At 46.8% G+C, this 24,442-nt stretch overlaps 1 protein-coding gene across 1 annotated transcript; it reads right to left on the reverse strand.

Annotated features, from left to right (window-relative positions):
• Positions 1-1,662: 1,662 nt before the first annotated feature.
• Positions 1,663-21,975, reverse strand: LOC142729579 (ganglioside-induced differentiation-associated protein 2-like). Its single transcript, XM_075849264.1, has 8 exons — positions 21,890-21,975; positions 21,034-21,187; positions 20,540-20,616; positions 20,306-20,382; positions 19,709-19,848; positions 18,170-18,224; positions 4,123-4,266; positions 1,663-1,972 (listed from the first exon to the last, which is right to left on the reverse strand). The coding sequence occupies exons 2-8, from the start codon at positions 21,117-21,119 to the stop codon at positions 1,928-1,930; spliced, it is 624 nt and encodes a 207-aa protein (XP_075705379.1). The 5' UTR covers positions 21,120-21,187; positions 21,890-21,975; the 3' UTR covers positions 1,663-1,927.
• Positions 21,976-24,442: the final 2,467 nt, after the last annotated feature.

Here is a 24,442-nt window from a genome sequence, read left to right on the forward strand (position 1 = left end):
GACCCTGGAGCAGCCGGCATGAGATTATGTGGGATTTCCATGGGCTGCGGACAGATGGCACAAGCTAAGTATGGACGTGGAAAAAAACGAGACCCAGCCAGCGCCACGTCACTAGTAATCAGCCCAGTTAATGAGCGTCCAGGCGAATCCGCGGCCCGACCAGATGTTTTCCCGACGCTGAGCGAGCAGTCAGGAAGATTCTGCAAGGTGATCGCCGACTTCTGAGGGGCAAATGTCCCAACCCCAAATCCTGGGAGCAGAATCCACCCAAATGACGGATCCGGGGAGGGCGCATATAAAGTCCGGACCCCTTGATGTAACCCCGGGCATGAGTATTTGGCTCATCCCGCTTGTGTTGATCCTCAGAACACCAGGGATCAGCAGCGACGGGGTCACGACCCCCCCGTTTCCCCAGTCATAGCGATACGTACGTACATTCAAGTGGACGGAGAGCGATGCGGCCCCTTTAAGGGGGATCAGTCGTGGATCGGTAACCTGCGCTCTCACACCAACTATTTATAAAGAGGAGCTTCCTCAGTGAATCGCAAACCCGAGAATCACATGACTAACCATTTCAACCAGTCAGCAGAGCCAAGAGGGGTCACATGACACTGTAGGCCTGAGTCATAAGAAACAATTAGCTACTTCAGCCAATCAGCAGTCAAGATAGGTCACATGACATCTCTCTGACCCCCTAAGACAGTAGAGCGTGGATTATACGGTAGCAGTGCCCCCCCCCCCCCCAATCTACTGGAGCCCGGTGCAGCTACCCCTGCTCTCCTCCAATCAGCAGAGCCGTGTACAGCCTTTTATTTCAGGAATAGATACGAGAACGCAGCAGAACAGGCCACTCCGGGTCACACGTTCCGGCCTCTTCCCGCAGGGGTCACCAGATTGTTGCTGCTGATGGTTTCCAGTCCAACACGATATATACCGCGGAGAGGAGGGGGGGAAACCATCATTTCTTGTAGCATTACCCCTCCCCCGGGATGTGATTCAGCCTCTGCGATCTAACCCCCATTATCTCTGCTCAGTGTATCAGGATGCGGGGGACGAAGTGACTGGACTGTCCAGACATTATTCATACTCAGGGTCCGGATGAGTCCTGAAGTGTCTCGATCTACAAATTGCAGCAATTAAGTGGCCCCCACTCTATAGCGCACTGCCACCTTGTGGTCTGTGATTAGTAGCACAGCTACTTGAGGGTCCCACATCGATGTCATGCGGAGAAGCTCCAGTATAATGCTGATCTACCATTTGGAGGTCCCTCATTAATAGCACCCCACGATCTCTGTGTCCCAGAACAATGGGGTGCAGTGAATGGGCTACGCCTGGTCTGGGACCCTAAACTAACCGCTCACCATTGACCTGGGAGCTCCTGCTTTTCAACACACTACAAATCTAGAAATCCAACAGAGAGGATTGCTGCTCTGGGAGCACATAAGGCAGCGTCCCTAAATAATAAAGGTCTGACCCATCTGCTCCCAAAAAAACCCAACCACAAGAACTGCGAAGAAAAGAGCCAGGACACCTGAGCCGTCCCAGGTCAATGGCTTCTAGCGTATCATGACGTGTAGGGGGCTATGCTGGCTGGTGTCATGCGGCGGCGGTCGGACTCATTGCTGTGAAGATAAACCAGCCTGCAGGCCGCAGAGGAAGGAGCACATTATAAAGGGTCTTTATTGTCAGCACAGCCGGGATCAGCCCTCGCTGCGCACCCTCCACTTAGCGCTGTTATGTACCCGAGTATACATATAACCTGACACCCCGCTGTCCGCGCGGCATCGTCTCTGGGGGTCGTCAGCTCGCAGTCCACGTATAAAGCATTGTCCATCGCTGGCCAGCGTCCAGTCCGGAAATATGAGCAGAGAAGCAGCGGAAATGGTCAACCGTCCCAAACCGGGGCAAAGAGGAGGGGGAGGGGAAGTCACAAGCCTGAGAAGGAGCGTGATGGGAAGATGGGTCCATTCTCCTGCAGAGGATGAGAGTACATTACAGGATGATGAGAATAGGAGACGGTGCAGACCATACTTCAATGCATTTCATGAAACCTTCCTTCTATTCCTCTCCATTTTCAATATCTCTGCTTGCTCCACACATCCAGGAGGCTGAAAACCTGTCCTGACCTAGTCCTGCTCACACAGCTGAGGGTTTGTTACAATGTATCAGTGTAGGTAATACTCTATGAGCTAAACACATCAGCAGGACAAATCTCTCTGCCGTCCTGGACGCCAGGCTGTCTGCTCTTACCTGCACTGATACATTGTAACAAACACTGCTGTTTAGTTCAGAGGATCATCTATGCCAGGGGTCCCAAACATGCGGACCGCATGCGGCCCCTGAGGTGGTGATGTACGTCTTGCGGGGCACCATAGCTCTCTCGGGAGAGGAGATCGAGCTGGCCGAAGGAGGAATGTGCCAGCAGTCCTTCATAACATTACAGAATGCTCCGTAACTCCTGTGCTGAGGAAGCCTCTGACATCACTGTCCATATATGTGCAGTGATGTCAGGAGCAGAGCAGTGTCCCAGGCAGAGAGCTAGAAGCGGCTCTGCTCCGGGACTCCGGCTCGAGGGTTGCCCCTGACATCACTGTCCACATCTGCCTATACTAGTGCTCTGCGACTCCGTCTCTGGGGTTTCTCCTGACATCACATTCCGGTCTAAGCATCGCAAACACTCTGGCTGGGAATTCTACTCCTAGAGGGAGCCCCAATGGAGCCATCTACAGGGAGGTGTGTGTGTAGCAGGATCTATAGGGTGGGTGTGTGTGCGCGTGCATGTGTGTGTGGCAGTATCTACAGAGGGGCTGTAATGTAGTATTATTATAGTAATGTAGTATTGTTCTAGTAATGTAGTATTAGTAATGTAGTATTGTTCTAGTAATGTAATAATGTAGTAATGTTCTAGTAATGTAGTATTATATAGTAGTTCGAATATCTAATTGATTAACAATAATTTTGTATTGTATCAAATTTGAAAGTAACGCGGCGCCCAACGTCACATTTCTTGTATGTGCGGCCCATTTACCCGGCCGAGTTTGAGACCCCTGGTCTACGCGGATACATTGTAGCAAATGCTCAAATGTGTGAGCAGAACTCGTATAAACCAGGACTGTTCCTATTTTAGGGAGCAAGCAGCGGTATTGAAAATAGAGTAAAAATCAAAAACAAAGTATATTCTAAAGTTACAAAACTTTTCACTACACCATAATAAAGCTTTATTGAGGGAAAACGAGACGTGGCCCTTTAAGACCGATGCTGCGCACTTCTGCAGTGTCGTTTTCTTCTTCTGCAGTCACGTATACTGAATCCTCAGAAGTCTGTGATCACAACCCCCATCAGGATATGAACAGAAGAGATTAGTGGTTGGATCGGTCCACAGAGTAACGTTTCTTTGACTACAGCTGTTTTGGGAAATAGTGGGGGTCCCGGCTCACAGACCACCAGTAATGGAGAATGACAGGGGTAACTAGAGGAGGAATTCCCCTCTACTGGCTGTAAACCTTCCACGTGGGGCCCCAGAATCGTCAATCATACGGATAAGGGCCACTGTATGACCGGCAGTAAACATGTGATATTGTTCTGTGTCCTGTAGATGGTGACGAGCTCCGATATCTACACTGGAGGGGGAGGGGCAGGAGAAAAAAGAACACGTTTCTGGCGTCCGTCAGTAAATAAATCTCCGAAGATTGAGCAGAGTTGGGCTCTGTAAACAGTCATCTGGGTGACAGGCTGCTCCCAGCACCCGCACAGCTCTAATCAGACCCTCCAGGAGGACAGACATCAAAAAGGGGAATGGGGATGGGGTCCGTTAACCCTGTGTTTGCCTTATCTTGGCGACATTTCTCCATTCTGCACATATTTCATAATACATGTGGTTTACATTAGATCCCGCTGACGCAACCACTTCTGGTGTAAACGGTCTTCATATAGAAATGGCGAGAGCGTATCGGAAAGATGGCGGTCAAAACGTGCACCATATTTATCAGCAGATTGTGACATTTCCTCCCTCATCAAATATTGGCAGCTGGTTATACGGCACCATATGTATCAACACACCGCGCCATTTATTTATTGACACCGGGCCCGAATGTAATAATAGTAACATCAGCCGTGTCTCACCCGGGCATCGTAATCCAGCACAAACGGGGGGATCTCTATCTGGTCGGGGGAGATGGTGGTGAAGAGCTGGTGAAGGCTGTCAACGTGCTGGACTTTATCCTTCAATCCAGAGACTGTAAAAGTGGTGAAGAACCAGGAGGAAACCTGAACAGTAAAGAAGAGGTTAAATAAGAGAAACAACATCATACAATAATACATAAAAAGCCACAACATTTACCTATTACCCCGTGTTCTTCTCCAACACCTCATCTAAATATTCCCATGCCCCTATTACACCACATGCCGAAATGGATCTGGTCTCAGCGCCCTCCTTATCCTATTCCTTCATACAATAGATCTGGTCTCAGCTCCCTCACATCTCTATTACCTCCTGTTCTCTTCATACAATAGATCTAGTCTCAGCTCCCTCACATCTCTATTACCTCCTGTTCCTTCATACAATAGATCTGGTCTCAGCTCCCTCACATCTCTAGTACCTCCTGTTCCATCATACAATAGATCTGGTCTCAGCTCCCTCACATCCCCATTACCTCCTGTTCCTTCATACAATAGATCTAGTCTCAGCTCCCTCACATCTCTATTACCTCCTGTTCCTTCATACAATAGATCTAGTCTCAGCTCCCTCATATCTCTATTACCTCCTGTTCCTCTTCATACAATAGATCTAGTCTCAGCTCCCTCACATCTCTATTACCTCCTGTTCCTTCATACAATAGATCTAGTCTCAGCTCCCTCATATCTCTATTACCTCCTGTTCCTTCATACAATAGATCTAGTCTCAGCTCCCTCACATCTCTATTACCTCCTGTTCTCTCATACAATAGATCTAGTCTCAGCTCCCTCACATGTCTATTCCCTCCTGTTCCTCTCATACAATAGATCTGGTCTTAGCTCCCTCACATCTCTATTACCTCCTGTTCCTTCATACAATAGATCTAGTCTCAGCTCCCTCACATCTCTATTACCTCCTGTTCCTTCATACAATAGATCTAGTCTCAGCTCCCTCATATCTCTATTACCTCCTGTTCCTTCATACAATAGATCTAGTCTCAGCTCCCTCACATCCCTATTACCTCCTGTTCTCATACAATAGATCTGGTCTTAGCTCCCTCACATCCCTATTACCTCCTGTTCTCATACAATAGATCTGGTCTTAGCTCCCTCACATCCCTATTACCTCCTGTTCTCTTCATACAATAGATCTGGTCTCAGCTCCCTCATATCTCTATTACCTCCTGTTCTCTCATACAATAGATCTGGTCTCAGCTCCCTCACATCTCTATTACCTCCTGTACCTTCATACAATAAATCTGGTCTCAGCTCCCTCACATCTCTATTACCTCCTGTTCTCTCATACAATAGATCTAGTATCAGCTCCCTCACATCTCTATTACCTCCTGTTCCATCATACAATAGATCTGGTCTCAGCTCCCTCACATCTCTATTACCTCCTGTTCCTTCATACAATAGATCTAGTCTCAGCTCCCTCACATCCCTATTACCTCCTGTTCCTTCATACAATAGATCTAGTCTCAGCTCCCTCACATCTCTATTACCTCCTGTTCCTTCATACAATAGATCTAGTCTCAGCTCCCTCATATCTCTATTACCTCCTGTACCTTCATACAATAGATCTGGTCTCAGCTCCCTCACATCCCTATTACCTCCTGTTCTCTTCATACAATAGATCTGGTCTCAGCGCCCTCCTTATCCTATCACTTCCTGTTACTTATATACAATAGATCTAGTCTCAGCTCCCTCACATCTCTATTACCTCCTGTTCCTTCATACAATAGATCTGGTCTCAGCTCCCTCACATCTCTATTACCTCCTGTTCCTCTTCATACAATAGATCTAGTCTCAGCTCCCTCACATCCCTATTACCTCCTGTTCCTTCATACAATAGATCTAGTCTCAGCTCTCTCACATCTCTATTACCTCCTGTTCCTTCATACAATAGATCTAGTCTCAGCTCCCTCACATCTCTATTACCTCCTGTTCCTTCATACAATAGATCTGGTCTCAGCTCCCTCACATCCCTATTACCTCCTGTTCTCTTCATACAATAGATCTGGTCTCAGCTCCCTCACATCCCTATTACCTCCTTTTCCTTCATACAATAGATCTAGTCTCAGCTCCCTCCTTATCCTATCACTTCCTGTTCCTTCATACAATAGATCTGGTCTCAGCTCCCTCACATCCCTATTACCTCCTTTTCCTTCATACAATAGATCTAGTCTCAGCTCCCTCCTTATCCTATCACTTCCTGTTCCTTCATACAATAGATCTGGTCTCAGCTCCCTCACATCTCTATCACCTCCTGTTCTCATACAATAGATCTGGTCTCAGCTCCCTCACATCTCTATTACCTCCTGTTCTCTTCATACAATAGATCTAGTCTCAGCTCCCTCACATCCCTATTACCTCCTTTTCCTTCATACAATAGATCTGGTCTCAGCTCCCTCCTTATCCTATCACTTTCTGTTCCTTCATACAATAGATCTAGTCTCAGCTCCCTCACATCTCTATTACCTCCTGTACCTCCATACAATAGATCTAGTCTCAGCTCCCTCACATCCCTATTACCTCCTGTTTCTCTCATACAATAGATCTGGTCTCAGCTCCCTCACATCTCTATTACCTCCTGTTCTCTTCATACAATAGATCTAGTCTCAGCTCCCTCACATCTCTATTACCTCCTGTTCCTTCATACAATAGATCTAGTCTCAGCTCCCTCACATCTCTATTACCTCCTGTTCCTTCATACAATAGATCTAGTCTCCGCTCCCTCACATCTCTATTACCTCCTGTTCCTTCATACAATAGATCTGGTCTCAGCTCACTCACATCTCTATTACCTCCTGTTCCTTCATACAATAGATCTGGTCTCAGCTCCCTCACATCTCTATTACCTCCTGTTCCTTCATACAATAGATCTAGTCTCAGCTCCCTCACATCTCTATTACCTCCTGTACCTTCATTCAATAGATCTGGTCTCAGCTCCCTCACATCCCTATTACCTCCTTTTCCTTCATACAATAGATCTAGTCTCAGCTCCCTCCTTATCCTATCACTTCCTGTTCCTTCATACAATAGATCTAGTCTCAGCTCCCTCACATCCCTATTACCTCCTGTTCCTCCATACAATAGATCTGGTCTCAGCTCCCTCACATCTCTATTACCTCCTGTTCCTTCATACGATAGATCTAGTCTCAGCTCCCTCACATCTCTATTACCTCCTGTTCCTCCATACAATAGATCTAGTCTCAGCTCCCTCACATCTCTATTACCTCCTGTTCTCTTCATACAATAGATCTAGTCTCAGCTCCCTCACATCCCTATTACCTCCTTTTCCTTCATACAATAGATCTGGTCTCAGCTCCCTCCTTATCCTATCACCTCCTGTTCTCATACAATAGATCTAGTCTCAGCTCCCTCACATCCCTATTACCTCCTGTTCCTTCATACAATAGATCTAGTCTCAGCTCCCTCACATCCCTATTACCTCCTGTTCCTTCATACAATAGATCTAGTCTCAGCTCCGTCACATCTCTATTACCTCCTGTTCCTTCATACAATAGATCTGGTCTCAGCTCCCTCACATCTCTATTACCTCCTGTTCCTTCATACAATAGATCTGGTCTCAGCTCCCTCACATCTCTATTACCTCCTGTTCCTTCATACAATAGATCTAGTCTCAGCTCCCTCACATCCCTATTACCTCCTGTTCCTTCATACAATAGATCTAGTCTCAGCTCCGTCACATCTCTATTACCTCCTGTTCCTTCATACAATAGATCTGGTCTCAGCTCCCTCACATCTCTATTACCTCCTGTTCCTTCATACAATAGATCTGGTCTCAGCTCCCTCATTATAGTTCTTTGCTCTTTATTATTTAATTTCTCAGCACCTCAAGCTCGAGCAGCCATACAAGTGTGAACATCAGATCTTGTACATTTTGTAAACATCAGCAAAGCCAATTAAAAATATAACACAACCCCCTTCCCCATATACTCCAGTTCACACTGCAAGAGCCAGATCCTGGATGACCTTCAAGAAAATCTAAGGTCCTATTCGCACAGTTTTTTTGCAGGTGGAAAAATCTGCCGCAAGATTCCATCACAAATTTTGAGGAGCATTTTGACCTGGCGGCAAAACATTTGCCGTGTTTTTCGCCTGCGGCCATTGAGCGCAGTGAAAACTGCTTTCCATGCCTTCCATTGATATCAATGGGAGGTCAGAGCCAGAAACGCCCAAAGAAAGGGTATGTTGCTTTTTCCCGCGAGCGTTTTTTACTGCTCAAAGGGTTTCAGGCGTTTTTTTTGCGCGGTTTCCACATGAAAAACAACGCCAAAGTACCCCGTGTAAACTAGCCCTAAATCTGGTGGCTGCAAGGTTTTTTGAATCAGTAAATCCATTCTTCTCTAGTTAGGAGAGGAAGAAAAGTGGTTGAGAGCAAAAGTCAAAGCAGAGAGAAATTCCCCCTTATCAGAATAGCCGCACCAGCCCAACCGCACCAGCTCCTGTCCCTTTAAAAGTGGTTATCGAAAGAAGGTGCATTATGAAGACATTAGTATTACATTACCTGTCGTCATATACCCCAATAAGGCAAATGCAAAGGGGTTGTCGTCATGCGAAACCTCCTATAAATAATCCCATCTAAGCTCCCTCACTCCCCCGTTACCTCCAGTTCTTCACCCTCGTTCCTTCGCATCCTTATTACTCTGACATTATTTTTAGTCTATTATGTTCCTCTAGAACACTGCATCTTTTCTTTGCTTTGTAATCAGCTTTTCCTCTAAACGATTGGAAGCTCTCCCAATCCCTCACCCCTTCATTACCTTCTAATCCTCCGGATCCAGACACTCGATCTTACATTAGTACTTAGTGTCTTTACATCCTCTTCCTCTAGAACACTTAATCCTTTCTTAAAGGGGTTGCACAGGATTGGAAAAACAGAACTGTTTCCTACAAAAACAGCGCCACCCCGGTCCACAGATTGCGTGTGGTATTGCAGCTCTGACCAATTTGCAGGTGTGGAGCTGTTCATCGTTCACTCTTATGAACCCTTATTACCTCCTAATCCTCAGACTAAATCCTGTTTTCTCTCTCTAACCTCCTACAATCTTGAACTCAATGGATCCTGCCATTGCGCCTATTGCCTTTTGTACCTACCTGGATCCGGTCTGAGCTCCCTCACAACCCTGTAACACCTCCAGCTCCTCTTCTACACTGGCTCAAGTCTCCGCTCTCCCACATCACTGCTCTTCCCGGACCCTGGCTTTAGACATCGCTCCCTCACCCGTTTCATTCAGTTCCTCTCGGATTGGAGCTGGTTTTAGCGCCCCCCTCTTCAGACACAGGACCCTGTCTGATCTCTTGTGTTCTCATTCCCCCCATTGCTCAGATTTAGGATTCTGTCGTGGCTTCCATCACCCGTCTATTTGCTTTTCCCCCTCAGACAGTGCTCCCTTTTTTCTGCACATGTACACCCCTATTACCGTCTGCTTTCTACAGACACTGAATCCCATCTTAAAGCTCTACCCTTACCAAGTTATAGGTCTAAATTATATGGTTACGTACTCAAATTCATCCTTTTGAAACCTCACCTTTTGATCCATAGGCAGAGAAAACGTGCCTTAGTGGTAAGAGCCACAAATATGGTGGCCACGGAGACTGCGATTGACCTCATCAGACGGATTATAATATGGCGTCATCAGCACCGAAAGCTCTGACCACGCGGCTCTCCGGGAGCACAATCAGCCATCATGAGGGTCAATAACAAGAGCTGCCCGTCACCCTTGTCCTGATCCTTGTAAAGCATTTATGGCTGCAGTCTACAAGTATTACATAATCACAGAAACAGGCAAGTGCCGCTAAATCGTGGGCCCCCCGCCAGACGTGTCCGTGGTTCATCAGTTAAAGGGACCCACTCAGCTTTATGCAACACATGTGCAAGTCTAACATCACAAAATCAAAAATAGTACAGACCTGCAGAAGCGGAGCGAAAAAACAGCGTGAAACAGAAAATTCCTGCCAATATTACATAAACTAATGAATAGGAGCTCTAATGTGATAGACCATACAACCCTCCCCCGACCACAGCCAGAAACTAGGTGCTGCGTGCACGATATACGATCCATTACGTACAAATAAATCATCAACAGCGACATTTCCTAGAGCGCCACTGCACATGTGTATATAACGTCTAGGTTTATTGTATTATTACCGTCTGTTCTCCCATACAGTGAATCCTACCTAATCACCTCCACATCTCTATTACCTCCTGTTCTCTTCATACAATAGATCTAGTCTCAGCTCCCTCACATCCATATTATCTCCTGTTCTCATACAATAGATCTGGTCTCAGCTCCCTCACATCCCTATTATCTCCTGTACCTTCATACAATAGATCTAGTCTCAGCTCCCTCACATCCCTATTATCTCCTGTACCTTCATACAATAGATCTAGTCTCAGCTCCCTCACATCCCTATTATCTCCTGTACCTTCATACAATAGATCTAGTCTCAGCTCCCTCACATCTCTATTACCTCCTGTTCTCTCATACAATAGATCTGGTCTCAGCTCCCTCACATCTCTATTACCTCCTGTTACTCTCATACAATAGATCTGGTCTCAGCTCCCTCACATCTCTATTACCTCCTGTTCCTTCATACAATAGATCTAGTCTCAGCTCCCTCACATCTCTATTACCTCCTGTTCCTTCATACAATAGATCTAGTCTCAGCTCCCTCACATCTCTATTACCTCCTGTTCTCTTCATACAATAGATCTGGTCTCAGCTCCCTCACATCTCTATTACCTCCTGTTACTCTCATACAATAGATCTGGTCTCAGCTCCCTCACATCTCTATTACCTCCTGTTCCTTCATACAATAGATCTAGTCTCAGCTCCCTCACATCTCTATTACCTCCTGTTCTCTTCATACAATAAATCTAGTCTCAGCTCCCTCACATCTCTATTACCTCCTGTTCTCTCATACAATAGATCTGGTCTCAGCTCCCTCACATCTCTATTACCTCCTGTTCCTTCATACAATAGATGTAGTCTCAGCTCCCTCACATCCCGATTACCTCCTGTTCCTTCATACAATAGATCTAGTCTCAGCTCCCTCACATCTCTATTACCTCCTGTTCTCTTCATACAATAAATCTAGTCTCAGCTCCCTCACATCTCTATTACCTCCTGTTCCTCTCATACAATAGATCTGGTCTCAGCTCCCTCACATCCCTATTACCTCCTGTTCTCTTCATACAATAGATCTAGTCTCAGCTCCCTCACATCCCTATTACCTCCTGTTCCTCCATACAATAGATCTAGTATCAGCTCCCTCACATCTCTATTACCTCCTGTTCCTTCATACAATAGATCTGGTCTCAGCTCCCTCACATCTCTATTACCTCCTGTTCCTTCATACAATAGATCTGGTCTCAGCTCCCTCACATCCCTATTACCTCCTGTTCCTTCATACAATAGATCTAGTCTCAGCTCCCTCACATCCCTATTATCTCCTGTACCTTCATACAATAGATCTAGTCTCAGCTCCCTCACATCTCTATTACCTCCTGTTCTCTCATACAATAGATCTGGTCTCAGCTCCCTCACATCTCTATTACCTCCTGTTACTCTCATACAATAGATCTGGTCTCAGCTCCCTCACATCTCTATTACCTCCTGTTCCTTCATACAATAGATCTAGTCTCAGCTCCCTCACATCTCTATTACCTCCTGTTCCTTCATACAATAGATCTAGTCTCAGCTCCCTCACATCTCTATTACCTCCTGTTCTCTTCATACAATAAATCTAGTCTCAGCTCCCTCACATCTCTATTACCTCCTGTTCTCTTCATACAATAGATCTGGTCTCAGCTCCCTCACATCTCTATTACCTCCTGTTCTCTCATACAATAGATCTGGTCTCAGCTCCCTCACATCTCTATTACCTCCTGTTCCTTCATACAATAGATCTAGTCTCAGCTCCCTCACATCCCTATTACCTCCTGTTCCTTCATACAATAGATCTAGTCTCAGCTCCCTCACATCTCTATTACCTCCTGTTCTCTTCATACAATAAATCTAGTCTCAGCTCCCTCACATCTCTATTACCTCCTGTTCTCTTCATACAATAGATCTGGTCTCAGCTCCCTCACATCTCTATTACCTCCTGTTCTCTCATACAATAGATCTAGTCTCAGCTCCCTCACATCTCTATTACCTCCTGTTCTCTTCATACAATAAATCTAGTCTCAGCTCCCTCACATCTCTATTACCTCCTGTTCCTCTCATACAATAGATCTAGTCTCAGCTCCCTCACATCCCTATTAGCTCCTGTTCCTTCATACAATAGATCTGGTCTCAGCTCCCTCACATCCCTATTACCTCCTGTTCCTGTCATACAATAGATCTAGTCTCTGCTCCCTCACATCTCTATTACCTCCTGTTCCTCTGATACAACAGATCTGTTCTCAGCATCCTCACATCTCTATTACCTCCTGTTCTCTTCATACAATATCTAGTCCCAGCTCCCTCACATCCCTATTACCTCCTGTTCTCTTCATACAATAGATCTAGTCTCAGCTCCCCCACATCCCCATTACCTCCTGTTCCTTCATACAATAGATCTAGTCTCAGCTCCCTCACATCCCTATTACCTCCTGTTCCTTCATACAATAGATCTGGTCTCAGCTCCCTCACATCTCTATTACCTCCTGTTCTCTTCATACAATAGATCTAGTCTCAGCTCCCTCACATCTCTATTCCCTCCTGTTCTCTTCATACAATAGATCTGGTCTCAGCTCCCCCACATCCCTATTACCTCCTGTTCTCTTCATACAATAGATCTGGTCTCAGCTCCCTCACATCCCTATTACCTCCTGTTCTCTTCATACAATAGATCTAGTCTCAGCTCCCTCACATCTCTATTACCTCCTGTTCCTTCATAAAAATAGATCTAGTCTCAGCTCTCTCACATCTCTATTACCTCCTGTTCCTTCATACAATAGATCTAGTCTCAGCTCCTTCACATCTCTATTACCTCCTGTTCCTTCATACAATAGATCTAGTCTCAGCTCCTTCACATCTCTATTACCTCCTGTTGTTCCTTCATACAATAGATCTAGTCTCAGCTCCTTCACATCTCTATTACCTCCTGTTCCTTCATACAATAGATCTGGTCTCAGCTCCCTCACATCTCTATTACCTCCTGTTCCTCCATACAATAGATCTGGTCTCAGCTCCCTCACATCCCTATTACCTCCTGTTCCTCCATACAATAGATCTAGTCTCAGCTCCCTCACATCTCTATTACCTCCTGTTCTCTTCATACAATAGATCTGGTCTCAGCTCCCTCACATCTCTATTACCTCCTGTTCTCTCATACAATAGATCTGGTCTCAGCTCCCTCACATCTCTATTACCTCCTGTTCCTTCATACAATAGATGTAGTCTCAGCTCCCTCACATCCCGATTACCTCCTGTTCCTTCATACAATAGATCTGGTCTCAGCTCCCTCACATCCCTATTACCTCCTGTTCCTTCATACAATAGATCTGGTCTCAGCTCCCTCACATCTCTATTACCTCCTGTTCCTTCATACAATAGATCTGGTCTCAGCTCCCTCACATCTCTATTACCTCCTGTTCCTCCATACAATAGATCTGGTCTCAGCTCCCTCACATCTCTATTACCTCCTGTTCCTCTCATACAATAGATCTAGTCTCAGCTCCCTCACATCCCTATTAGCTCCTGTTCCTTCATACAATAGATCTGGTCTCAGCTCCCTCACATCCCTATTACCTCCTGTTCCTGTCATACAATAGATCTAGTCTCTGCTCCCTCACATCTCTATTACCTCCTGTTCCTCTGATACAACAGATCTGTTCTCAGCATCCTCACATCTCTATTACCTCCTGTTCTCTTCATACAATATCTAGTCCCAGCTCCCTCACATCCCTATTACCTCCTGTTCTCTTCATACAATAGATCTAGTCTCAGCTCCCCCACATCCCCATTACCTCCTGTTCCTTCATACAATAGATCTAGTCTCAGCTCCCTCACATCCCTATTACCTCCTGTTCCTTCATACAATAGATCTGGTCTCAGCTCCCTCACATCTCTATTACCTCCTGTTCTCTTCATACAATAGATCTAGTCTCAGCTCCCTCACATCTCTATTCCCTCCTGTTCTCTTCATACAATAGATCTGGTCTCAGCTCCCCCACATCCCTATTACCTCCTGTTCTCTTCATACAATAGATCTGGTCTCAGCTCCCTCACATCCCTATTACCTCCTGTTCTCTTCATACAATAGATCTAGTCTCAGCTCCCTCACATCTCTATTACCTCCTGTTCCTTCATAAAAATAGATCTAGTCTCAGCTCTCTCACATCTCTATTACCTCCTGTTCCTTCATACAATAGATCTAGTCTCAGCTCCTTCACATCTCTATTACCTCCTGTTCCTTCATACAATAGATCTGGTCTCAGCTCCCTCACATCCCTATTACCTCCTGTTCCTCCATACAATAGATCTAGTCTCAGCTCCCTCACATCTCTATTACCTCCTGTTCCTCCATACAATAGATCTAGTCTCAGCTCCCTCACATCTCTATTACCTCCTGTTACTCTCATACAATAGATCTAGTCTCAGCTCCCTCACATCTCTATTACCTCCTGTTCCTTCATACAATAGATCTAGTCTCAGCGATCTCACATCCCTATTACCTCCTGTTCCTTCATAAAAATAGATCTGGTCTCAGCTCCCTCAAATCTCTATTACCTCCTGTTCCTTCATACAATAGATCTGGTCTCAGCTCCCTCACATCCCTATTACCTCCTGTTCCTGTCATACAATAGATCTAGTCTCAGCTCCCTCACATCTCTATTACCTCCTGTTCTCTTCATACAATAGATCTAGTCTCAGCTCCCTCACATCCCTATTACCTCCTGTTCTCTTCATACAATAGATCTAGTCTCAGCTCCCTCACATCTCTATTACCTCCTGTTCCTTCATAAAAATAGATCTAGTCTCAGCTCCCTCACATCTCTATTACCTCCTGTTCCTTCATACAATAGATCTAGTCTCAGCTCCCTCACATCTCTATTACCTCCTGTTCCTTCATACAATAGATCTAGTCTCAGCTCCTTCACATCTCTATTACCTCCTGTTCCTTCATACAATAGATCTGGTCTCAGCTCCCTCACATCTCTATTACCTCCTGTTCCTTCATACAATAGATCTAGTCTCCGCTCCTTCACATCTCTATTACCTCCTGTTCCTTCATACAATAGATCTGGTCTCAGCTCCCTCACATCCCTATTACCTCCTGTTCCTCCATACAATAGATCTGGTCTCAGCTCCCTCACATCCCTATTACCTCCTGTTCCTTCATACAATAGATCTGGTCTTAGCTCCCTCACATCCCTATTACCTCCTGTTCCTGTCATACAATAGATCTAGTCTCAGCTCCCTCACATCTCTATTACCTCCTGTTCTCATACAATAGATCTAGTCTCAGCTCCCTCACATCTCTATTACCTCCTGTTCCTTCATACAATAGCTCTAGTCTCAGCTCCTTCACATCTCTATTACCTCCTGTACCTTCATACAATAGATCTAGTCTCAGCTCCCTCACATCCCTATTACCTCCTGTCCTCTCATACAATAGATCTGGTCTCAGATCCCTCACATCTCTATTACCTCCTGTTCCTTCATACAATAGATCTGGTCTCAGCTCCCTCACATCTCTATTACCTCCTGTTCCTTCATATAATAGATCTAGTCTCCGCTCCCTCACATCTCTATTACCTCCTGTTCCTTCATACAATAGATCTGGTCTCAGCTCCCTCACATCCCTATTACCTCCTGTTCCTTCATACAATAGATCTAGTCTCAGCTCCCTCACATCTCTATTACCTCCTGTTCTCATACAATAGATCTGGTCTCAGCTCCCTCAAATCTCTATTACCTCCTGTTCCTGTCATACAATAGATCTAGTCTCAGCTCCCTCACATCTCTATTACCTCCTGTTCTCTTCATACAATAGATCTGGTCTCAGCTCCCTCACATCTCTATTACCTCCTGTTCCTCCATACAATAGATCTAGTCTCAGCTCCCTCACATCTCTATTACCTCCTGTTCTCATACAATAGATCTAGTCTCAGCTCCCTCACATCCCTATTACCTCCTGTTCCTTCATACAATAGATCTGGTCTCAGCTCCCTCACATCTCTATTACCTCCTGTTCTCATACAATAGATCTAGTCTCAGCTCCCTCACATCTCTATTACCTCCTGTTCCTTCATACAATAGATCTGGTCTCAGCTCCCTCACATCTCTATTACCTCCTGTTCCTCCATACAATAGATCTAGTCTCAGCTCCCTCACATCTCTATTACCTCCTGTTCTCATACAATAGATCTAGTCTCAGCTCCTTCACATCTCTATTACTTTCTTAGAGATTTCTGAGAGGTCATGGAGTGGGGAGGAACGCATCCTCGTGTAACAACTCACACTTGTAGGAATCACTAAACAGAACTAGGTGACAACCATAGAGGTGATTATAATCAAATGACAGGGCATTAGAGAAGAGAATTGGCCAACAGGATTGTAGTGAACTATTATATTTTAGATATACAATTTAAAAAATGTAATTAATTTATTCATTATTCCTGTCGGGGAGTGGATGCTGGGGATGTGAATCCCGCCACACTCACTGCTCCCAGGTCCTCCTTGCTCTGCGCACCATATTCTCGGCCCTCGCAGCTGTTTCTCCTTAAAGACACATTGACTACAGTAGAAGCCGCCAGCAACACCCGGCTGGATAATCATCACAGTTTGGGGGGGGTGAGTGATTTTTATTTTTTTTTCTTCTTTCTGGACTCGTTTGAAAAAGAATGTGAAACTGGGATCTTCTGAACTTGGAAAGTGTTGTAATTTTTTGCGTTGGCGAGGAAGTGGGCTTCAAATTTGCATTTTATCACTTCAATCACAGAAAGGGGTTCAGTAGGAGGTCGGCTGGAGAAGTGTACTGAGCAGCCCGCGCACCTCGCACGCAGAGATAAAACAATTATCCGACATCCTATCGCCGGGCACGTAATACGGCGGCGCCACGCTCTTCCATTAACACGCACGTTCCGATCATTTGTGCAGCCAATAGCAGTAAAAAGTGATGGTGTCACAAGGTTTATTGGTAAAGTATCTGCAGAATAGACTTAACACTTGGCACAGCTGAGTGTTTGTTACAATTGTATCCATTCTAAGCAATTCTCTGTGAGCTAAACGCTGCAGCAGCAGAAATCTTTCCCCTGTCCTGATACTTTGTTAAAATGTATCAGTGCAGGTAAAATGTATCAGTCTGAAAACCTGTTATTTCACAGATGAATGGTCTAGGCTGGATACAATTGTAACAAACCCTCAGCTGGGAGCTGTACTAGATTAGGAGGGGTTTCTCAAACAAGAATGTTCCCATTCACTAACAGCAAGCAGAGATCTTAAAATTGGTGCGATATTGAAACAAAGTATATATGAAGGCTGCACAACTTTTAATTATAAACTGATTAACGTCATATACAGAAGACTGGACCGGCCCTACTGTACAGTACCGGCAGGAGGGGAGTGGGTCAGCGGGGCCGCATCCATCACCTGCTGCATGACGGACTAGAAGGACTACAGGACGTTCTGATCACCAATTACTCTAAGATTAGATGAAGGTACATCTGATTGGCTGAGGGGGCTGGGATTAGGTCATTTGTATACAGGAATGAGGGGCAATAGTGGATACACTACAGATTCTATATCATTATCGGTTCTGTCTGGGGTCAGACTGTAGAATAGCGCTGAACTTTAAGCAGCGATCGTTCTCCCCAGAGATCATGGCACCAAAGTGGACAGGATGAAGTGATGGTGATGTAAAGCCGACGGGTGACCGGGGTCAGAGACATTTACCAAAGAAGCTTCAGCAGTGAGGTTCAGCACAGTTCTAGAAGAGAAGCACAGCACCTCGCTTCACAGCCGCGGCGACTCACCTTAGAGCGAAACGTTGGATGGACAAAATAAAGGGCCTTCAGGTTGTTCTTGTACCTGTCAGGAATAAAAATAAGAAATTCAGATCGGCAAATAGGTGTGGGGGGGGGGGGGGGGGGGGACACGGACATTACTGCAGCCCCCTCCTAATTCTACAGAAAATCCCATTAAAGGGGTTGTACAGGATTAAAAAAAACACGGCTGCTTTTTTCCTAAAAACCGCGCTGCACCTGTCCATGGGTTGTGTTTGGTTTTGCAGCTCAGCCCTAATAAAGCTGAGCTGCAATACCAGACACATCCTGTGGCCAGGTGTAGCGCTGTTCCTGGGAGAAAGCGGCCATGTTTTTCTAATCCTGTACAACCCCTTTAAAGCGCTCATCTAGTCTGTAAAAAAAAAACTGCAACTTTCTAATAGACTTTATTGGTTCACAATTTTCAATATCTCCGATAGCTGCCAGTGAATGGAAACATTCCTGTTTACATTCAGAGTCTGAAGCCCCAGTTGCGATGGAGCGGTGAGATCAATAACGCAGAGAAGATTTAATATCATGGGCGATCGCCACCACATCAGTCACCTGTAAACGGGGACATGCAAGGAGCACACAGAGCACGTCCTCCCGGCTTCCCTGAGCCCCAGTCACTTTACATGCGTGGCAGTTGCTTAGGCAGTAATGTGTCCACGTAATGCAGAGTGCAGGTTACTGCAAATACACAAAGATCACTCCCCCCGTCCCTATTCTTTCACCTTCCCTAAAAAGTTCTGCAGAGAGGGAAGTACTTAAATGTGGGAGAATTTGCTAAATAAATGTTTATAAAGCCGTACTTCCCCTTTAAACAAACATTCTGAACGCGTTATATATTTACAGATCACACGTGGACTTCTCAATGTTACTTGTGCTCACAGCGCCCCCTGTGGGAGACTGGAGGGAGAACAGGTGATCTGAATGGTCAGTCCTGTAATATTGCGGCACAGTGGACGCGATCGCTGCTTCGTTTTTTTAGCCTGCACGAGGGGGATGCACGTGAATCAGCACGGCCCGGGATTTTTTAATATTAGGTGCACTGCATCCCCATGCATGATGGGAGGCGTAGTACATGCTGAAAATTCAGAAAACGTTAACAAATCAGTGGCACTCAGTATTTTGCTATAGATTTTCTGCAGATTTTTCCTGTACGTGACTCAGGACTCCCCGGAGCTTCACCTCTGTGTGGGGGAAGGGAAGCGACAACCTACCTGAGCGTTAAACAACGGCGCAGGGTAAAATAAATGTATGTGGGTTTAGGGGCTGAGCACCCGGGTGCAGTACAGCCCCCTCCCCCGATTAATGAGCAGGTGGGTTGCATTTAGAGGAAGTGTTTTGCCCTTTAAATCAGCTCGGTCTGAAGAAGTTCTAAGCCACTGAACTTCCTCTGCTCCTCTTTTATGGTCGGACTGTTCGCGGCGTCTATGGCTGGCTCCATAAGTGAGCGGAGATCAGAGCAGGTCAGGAGCTCGGGCCGCAGGGTGACCTGCTAGGGTTATGGATGTGCGGGTCACTCACTTGGCGTCCGCCACGTCGTACATGTTTTTCAAGAAGTCGGAGTCCAGGTGGTTGTGTTCGCCGGTCAGGGTGTGGAAATATACCAGGACATAATCCTTGGCGGCCACATGATCCATCATATGTATGAAGTACAGGAGGGCCTGGCAGGGAGAGACAGAACACGCAAGTTACATGTAGCGGCGCGCGCGTGAGGGGAGGTCAGGCGCGCGCGTGAGGGGAGGTCAGGCGCGCGCGTGAGGGGAGGTCAGGCGCGGGCGTGAGGGGAGGTCAGGCGCGCGCGTGAGGGGAGGTCAGGCGTCAGTGCACATGTCACAGTTTGTCAGCAGCCCTCTGTCCCCCCCACCTGTCCGTTATATTAGGAAAAGTCTCAGACTTTCCTTGGGCAACAGCATATAAAGCATTAAGATAAATGTCAGGGGGTCCGGGCGCCCCATGAATGAAGGGTCTGCTGCCCACCATCGTGTGCCCCGTTGTCCCTGCTTGACTTTACTCATGAATGCCGCTGCTGGATTGGAGCCCACATAGAGGCGGCTTTGGTGCCTCGGAGGGTCCCGCAGTCCTGTCTCCCCTTGTGGGGGTCTCAGATGATGTAATTACCTTCTCCATGTTGATCAGCAGGACTGGAATGTTCCTTCCGACGACGACAATGACGGTGCGGCCGCAGGTATCCATCCCTGGAACAGAGGACGAGGTGAGACCAGAACACACACAGCCCCCCCTGGTCACCGGTAAACACCGCCCCCGCCATGTAATACAGCCAGCGTCGCATGTTACGTGATCTCTGCCAGTGTCAGCGGCGTGATCTGGACACCGGGTCTATCACTCACTCACCGGACTGGTATAACGCCTTCAGGGCGGCGATGTCCGAGAGATCTTCCGTCCGCGCCCGAGACAGCCAGCGATTGTAACTGAGGAGGAAAGAAGAACAGTAAGATGGCGACTACCCAGCGATCTGACCACTGCCCCGAAACAGAGGACGCCCACACGTCTCAGACGCGGCTCCCGGACATTTACTCATATCGGCCACGGAGGAGATCGTCAGCTCTTGTGTCAGTTGCAGAACGCTTCAGATGTCAGATCAATGAGGGTCTAGACTCGGGAACCCCCATCCAATTTCTAGACAGAGGCTCCATACAATGGACTTGGAGGTGAGGAGGAACGGGGGGACCCCCTCTAGTGAATACCCCTCTGAGCCGCACAAACCTCAATAAACCAGGATTCCATTTCCGCAGGAGCCGCTTGTGCAGTTGTTGGTGTCGGTGAGACTTTGGTTTCTGTGACCCCCCTAGTGAGAATGAGGCACATACATAAAGTGGGGGACTCACTTCCTCTGGTGCTGCTTCAGTAGAGCGACCCCAGACATGTGCCCCTGCAGTGCCAGCCGCCGCTGCTTGTCCACGTCACCTTCCATACGTGCAAAAGCGTGCGAGCCGATGAGGGACAGATCGCGGCCCAGCCCTTCATCCTCCTCCGAGGAGTCTGCACACAAGGAATCAGGATTAGTCACAATCCGGGGTACAAACGTGTCAGTCATGGGGGGTCCCAAGTCATAAAATGTCAACATGGACGCTGCATATGTGAAACCGGAACGACACAGATATTAAAGGGCCAGTACAGCAAATAAAAACATGAAAAAAAATCTGTGCTTTTCTTATGTACTTCGTGCTTCATCTACATTTTCAAGATCTCTGCTTGTTGTCAGCGAAAGGGAACATTCCCGTTGACATCCAGAGGATGAAAATGCATCCTAACCTAATACTTCTCAGAGCTGAGGGTTTGTTACAGTTATATCCAGTCTAGACAATCCTCTGTGAGCTAAAACACATCAGCTACACAAAACCCTCTCCTGTCGCAATAGTTTGTTACAATGAATCAGTGCAGGTAAAATGTATCGGTCTCCCCTCTCCCCATTGAAACCATAAGCACACTCGGCTGAGCTGTGGCCGCAGGTCTATGGTGGAGATGAGAGGGAATAGTTATCGACTGAAAGAGCGCTCATCTGACTATCTTAATACGGCCAGCTTTAGATAAGGATGAATGTAAACAAGAATTTTTCAATTTGCTGACAGCAAGCAGAGATCTTGAATACAATCAGTAAATGAAACAAAGAACTTTCCATTACACAATTAGAAAAAAAGACTGGACCGGCCCTTTAACATTTCCGTGCTGTTAAACAGTCACCTTCATGTGCGCCCGGCTTCTCGCAGATTCTGATCTGTCGCTCTGGAACGATTGGTTCTCCATCTGCGTTCCCAATGTCTGGGGGTAAAAGGGGCAGGGAGCTCTGCTCCTCCTGCAGGGACCGAGGGAAGTAAAGTGGAAGGAGATGCAGGTAAGTGGCCTGGAAGAGAAGACGCAGTCAGTCAGTCACACAGGAGCTCAGCGCCTCGCAGTCCATCACAGGAACAGTAAGGAGCGGCCATTATAAGACGCAAACCGCCCAAGAGATCCAGTAACCAACCAACCCAGTAACCAACCCACCCACCCACCAACCAATCAACCAACCCACCCCACCAACCCACCCAGCAACCAACCCAGCAACCAACCAACCAACCCAGCAACCAACCAACCAACCCAGCAACCAACCAACCAACCCAGCAACCAACCAACCAACCCAGCAACCAACCAACCCAGCAACCAACCAACCGTACCTCCTCTTGCTGCGTCACCGCGAACACAACCCTGTCCAGTGCCGAGCCGTGCGACTCCAGGAACCGCCGCACCGTGCCTGGAAGAGAACAGCCTGGAATCAGCTACATATGACAGACGACAAACCCCCCCCACCCCCACAACATGATCCTTATACAAGAGGAACGCTACAGAGGGATACTCTGCACTGTACCCCTACACCAGAGACATCATCCAACTGTAATACTCTGCACTGTACCCCCACACCAGAGACATCATCCAACTGTAATACTCTACACTGTACCCCCACACCAGAGACACCATCCAACTGTAATACTCTGCACTGTACCCCCACACCAGAGACATCATCCAACTGTAATACTCTACACTGTACCCCTACACCAGAGACACCATCCAACTGTAATACCCTACACTGTACCCCTACACCAGAGACATCATCCAACTGTAATACTCTACACTGTACCCCTACACCAGAGACACCATCCAACTGTAATACCCTACACTGTACCCCCACACCAGAGACATCATCCAACTGTAATACTCTGCACTGTACCCCCACACCAGAGACACCATCCAACTGTAATACTCTACACTGTACCCCCACACCAGAGACATCATCCAACTGTAATACTCTACACTGTACCCCCACACCAGAGACATCATCCAACTGTAATACTCTACACTGTACCCCTACACCAGAGACATCATCCAACTGTAATACTCTACACTGTACCCCCACACCAGAGACACCATCCAACTGTAATACCCTACACTGTACCCCTACACCAGACACCATCCAACTGTAATACTCTACACTGTACCCCCACACCAGAGACACCATCCAACTGTAATACTCTACACTGTACCCCTACACCAGACACCATCCAACTGTAATACTCTACACTGTACCCCCACACCAGAGACATCATCCAACTGTAATACTCTACACTGTACCCCCACACCAGAGACATCATCCAACTGTAATACCCTACACTGTACCCCTACACCAGACACCATCCAACTGTAATACTCTACACTGTACCCCCACACCAGAGACACCATCCAACTGTAATACTCTACACTGTACCCCTACACCAGAGACACCATCCAACTGTAATACTCTACACTGTACCCCTACACCAGACACCATCCAACTGTAATACTCTACACTGTACCCCCACACCAGAGACACCATCCAACTGTAATACTCTACACTGTACCCCTACACCAGAGACACCATCCAACTGTAATACTCTACACTGTACCCCCACACCAGAGACATCATCCAACTGTAATACTCTACACTGTACCCCTACACCAGAGACACCATCCAACTGTAATACCCTACACTGTACCCCTACACCAGAGACACCATCCAACTGTAATACTCTACACTGTACCCCTACACCAGAGACACCATCCAACTGTAATACTCTACACTGTACCCCCACACCAGAGACACCATCCAACTGTAATACTCTACACTGTACCCCCACACCAGAGACACCATCCAACTGTAATACTCTGCACTGTACCCCTACACCAGAGACACCATCCAACTGTAATACTCTACACTGTACCCCTACACCAGAGACACCATCCAACTGTAATACTCTACACTGTACCCCCACACCAGAGACACCATCCAACTGTAATACTCTGCACTGTACCCCTACACCAGAGACACCATCCAACTGTAATACCCTACACTGTACCCCTACACCAGACACACCATCCAACTGTAATACTCTACACTGTACCCCTACACCAGAGACATCATCCAACTGTAATACTCTGCACTGTACCCCCACACCAGACACCATCCAACTGTAATACTCTACACTGTACCCCTACACCAGAGACACCATCCAACTGTAATACTCTACACTGTACCCCTACACCAGAGACACCATCCAACTGTAATACTCTACACTGTACCCCTACACCAGACACCATCCAACTGTAATACCCTACACTGTACCCCTACACCAGAGACACCATCCAACTGTAATACTCTGCACTGTACCCCTACACCAGAGACACCATCCAACTGTAATACTCTGCACTGTACCCCTACACCAGAGA

Source organism: Rhinoderma darwinii, unplaced genomic scaffold, assembly GCF_050947455.1.
Source record: "Rhinoderma darwinii isolate aRhiDar2 unplaced genomic scaffold, aRhiDar2.hap1 Scaffold_722, whole genome shotgun sequence".
Lineage (NCBI taxonomy): Eukaryota > Metazoa > Chordata > Amphibia > Anura > Rhinodermatidae > Rhinoderma > Rhinoderma darwinii.

Excerpts from the sequence above, each read along its gene's own strand:
- LOC142729579 (XM_075849264.1), bottom strand. The coding sequence starts at position 21,119 with ATGGAAGGTGACGTGGACAAGCAGCGGCGGCTGGCACTGCAGGGGCAC. Across the intron at positions 19,849-20,305 it reads TGCTGATCAACATGGAGAAG|GCCCTCCTGTACTTCATACA; the intron begins GTAATTACATCA and ends TCTCCCTGCCAG. Across the intron at positions 4,267-18,169 it reads ATCCAACGTTTCGCTCTAAG|GTTTCCTCCTGGTTCTTCAC; the intron begins GTGAGTCGCCGC and ends TTTACTGTTCAG.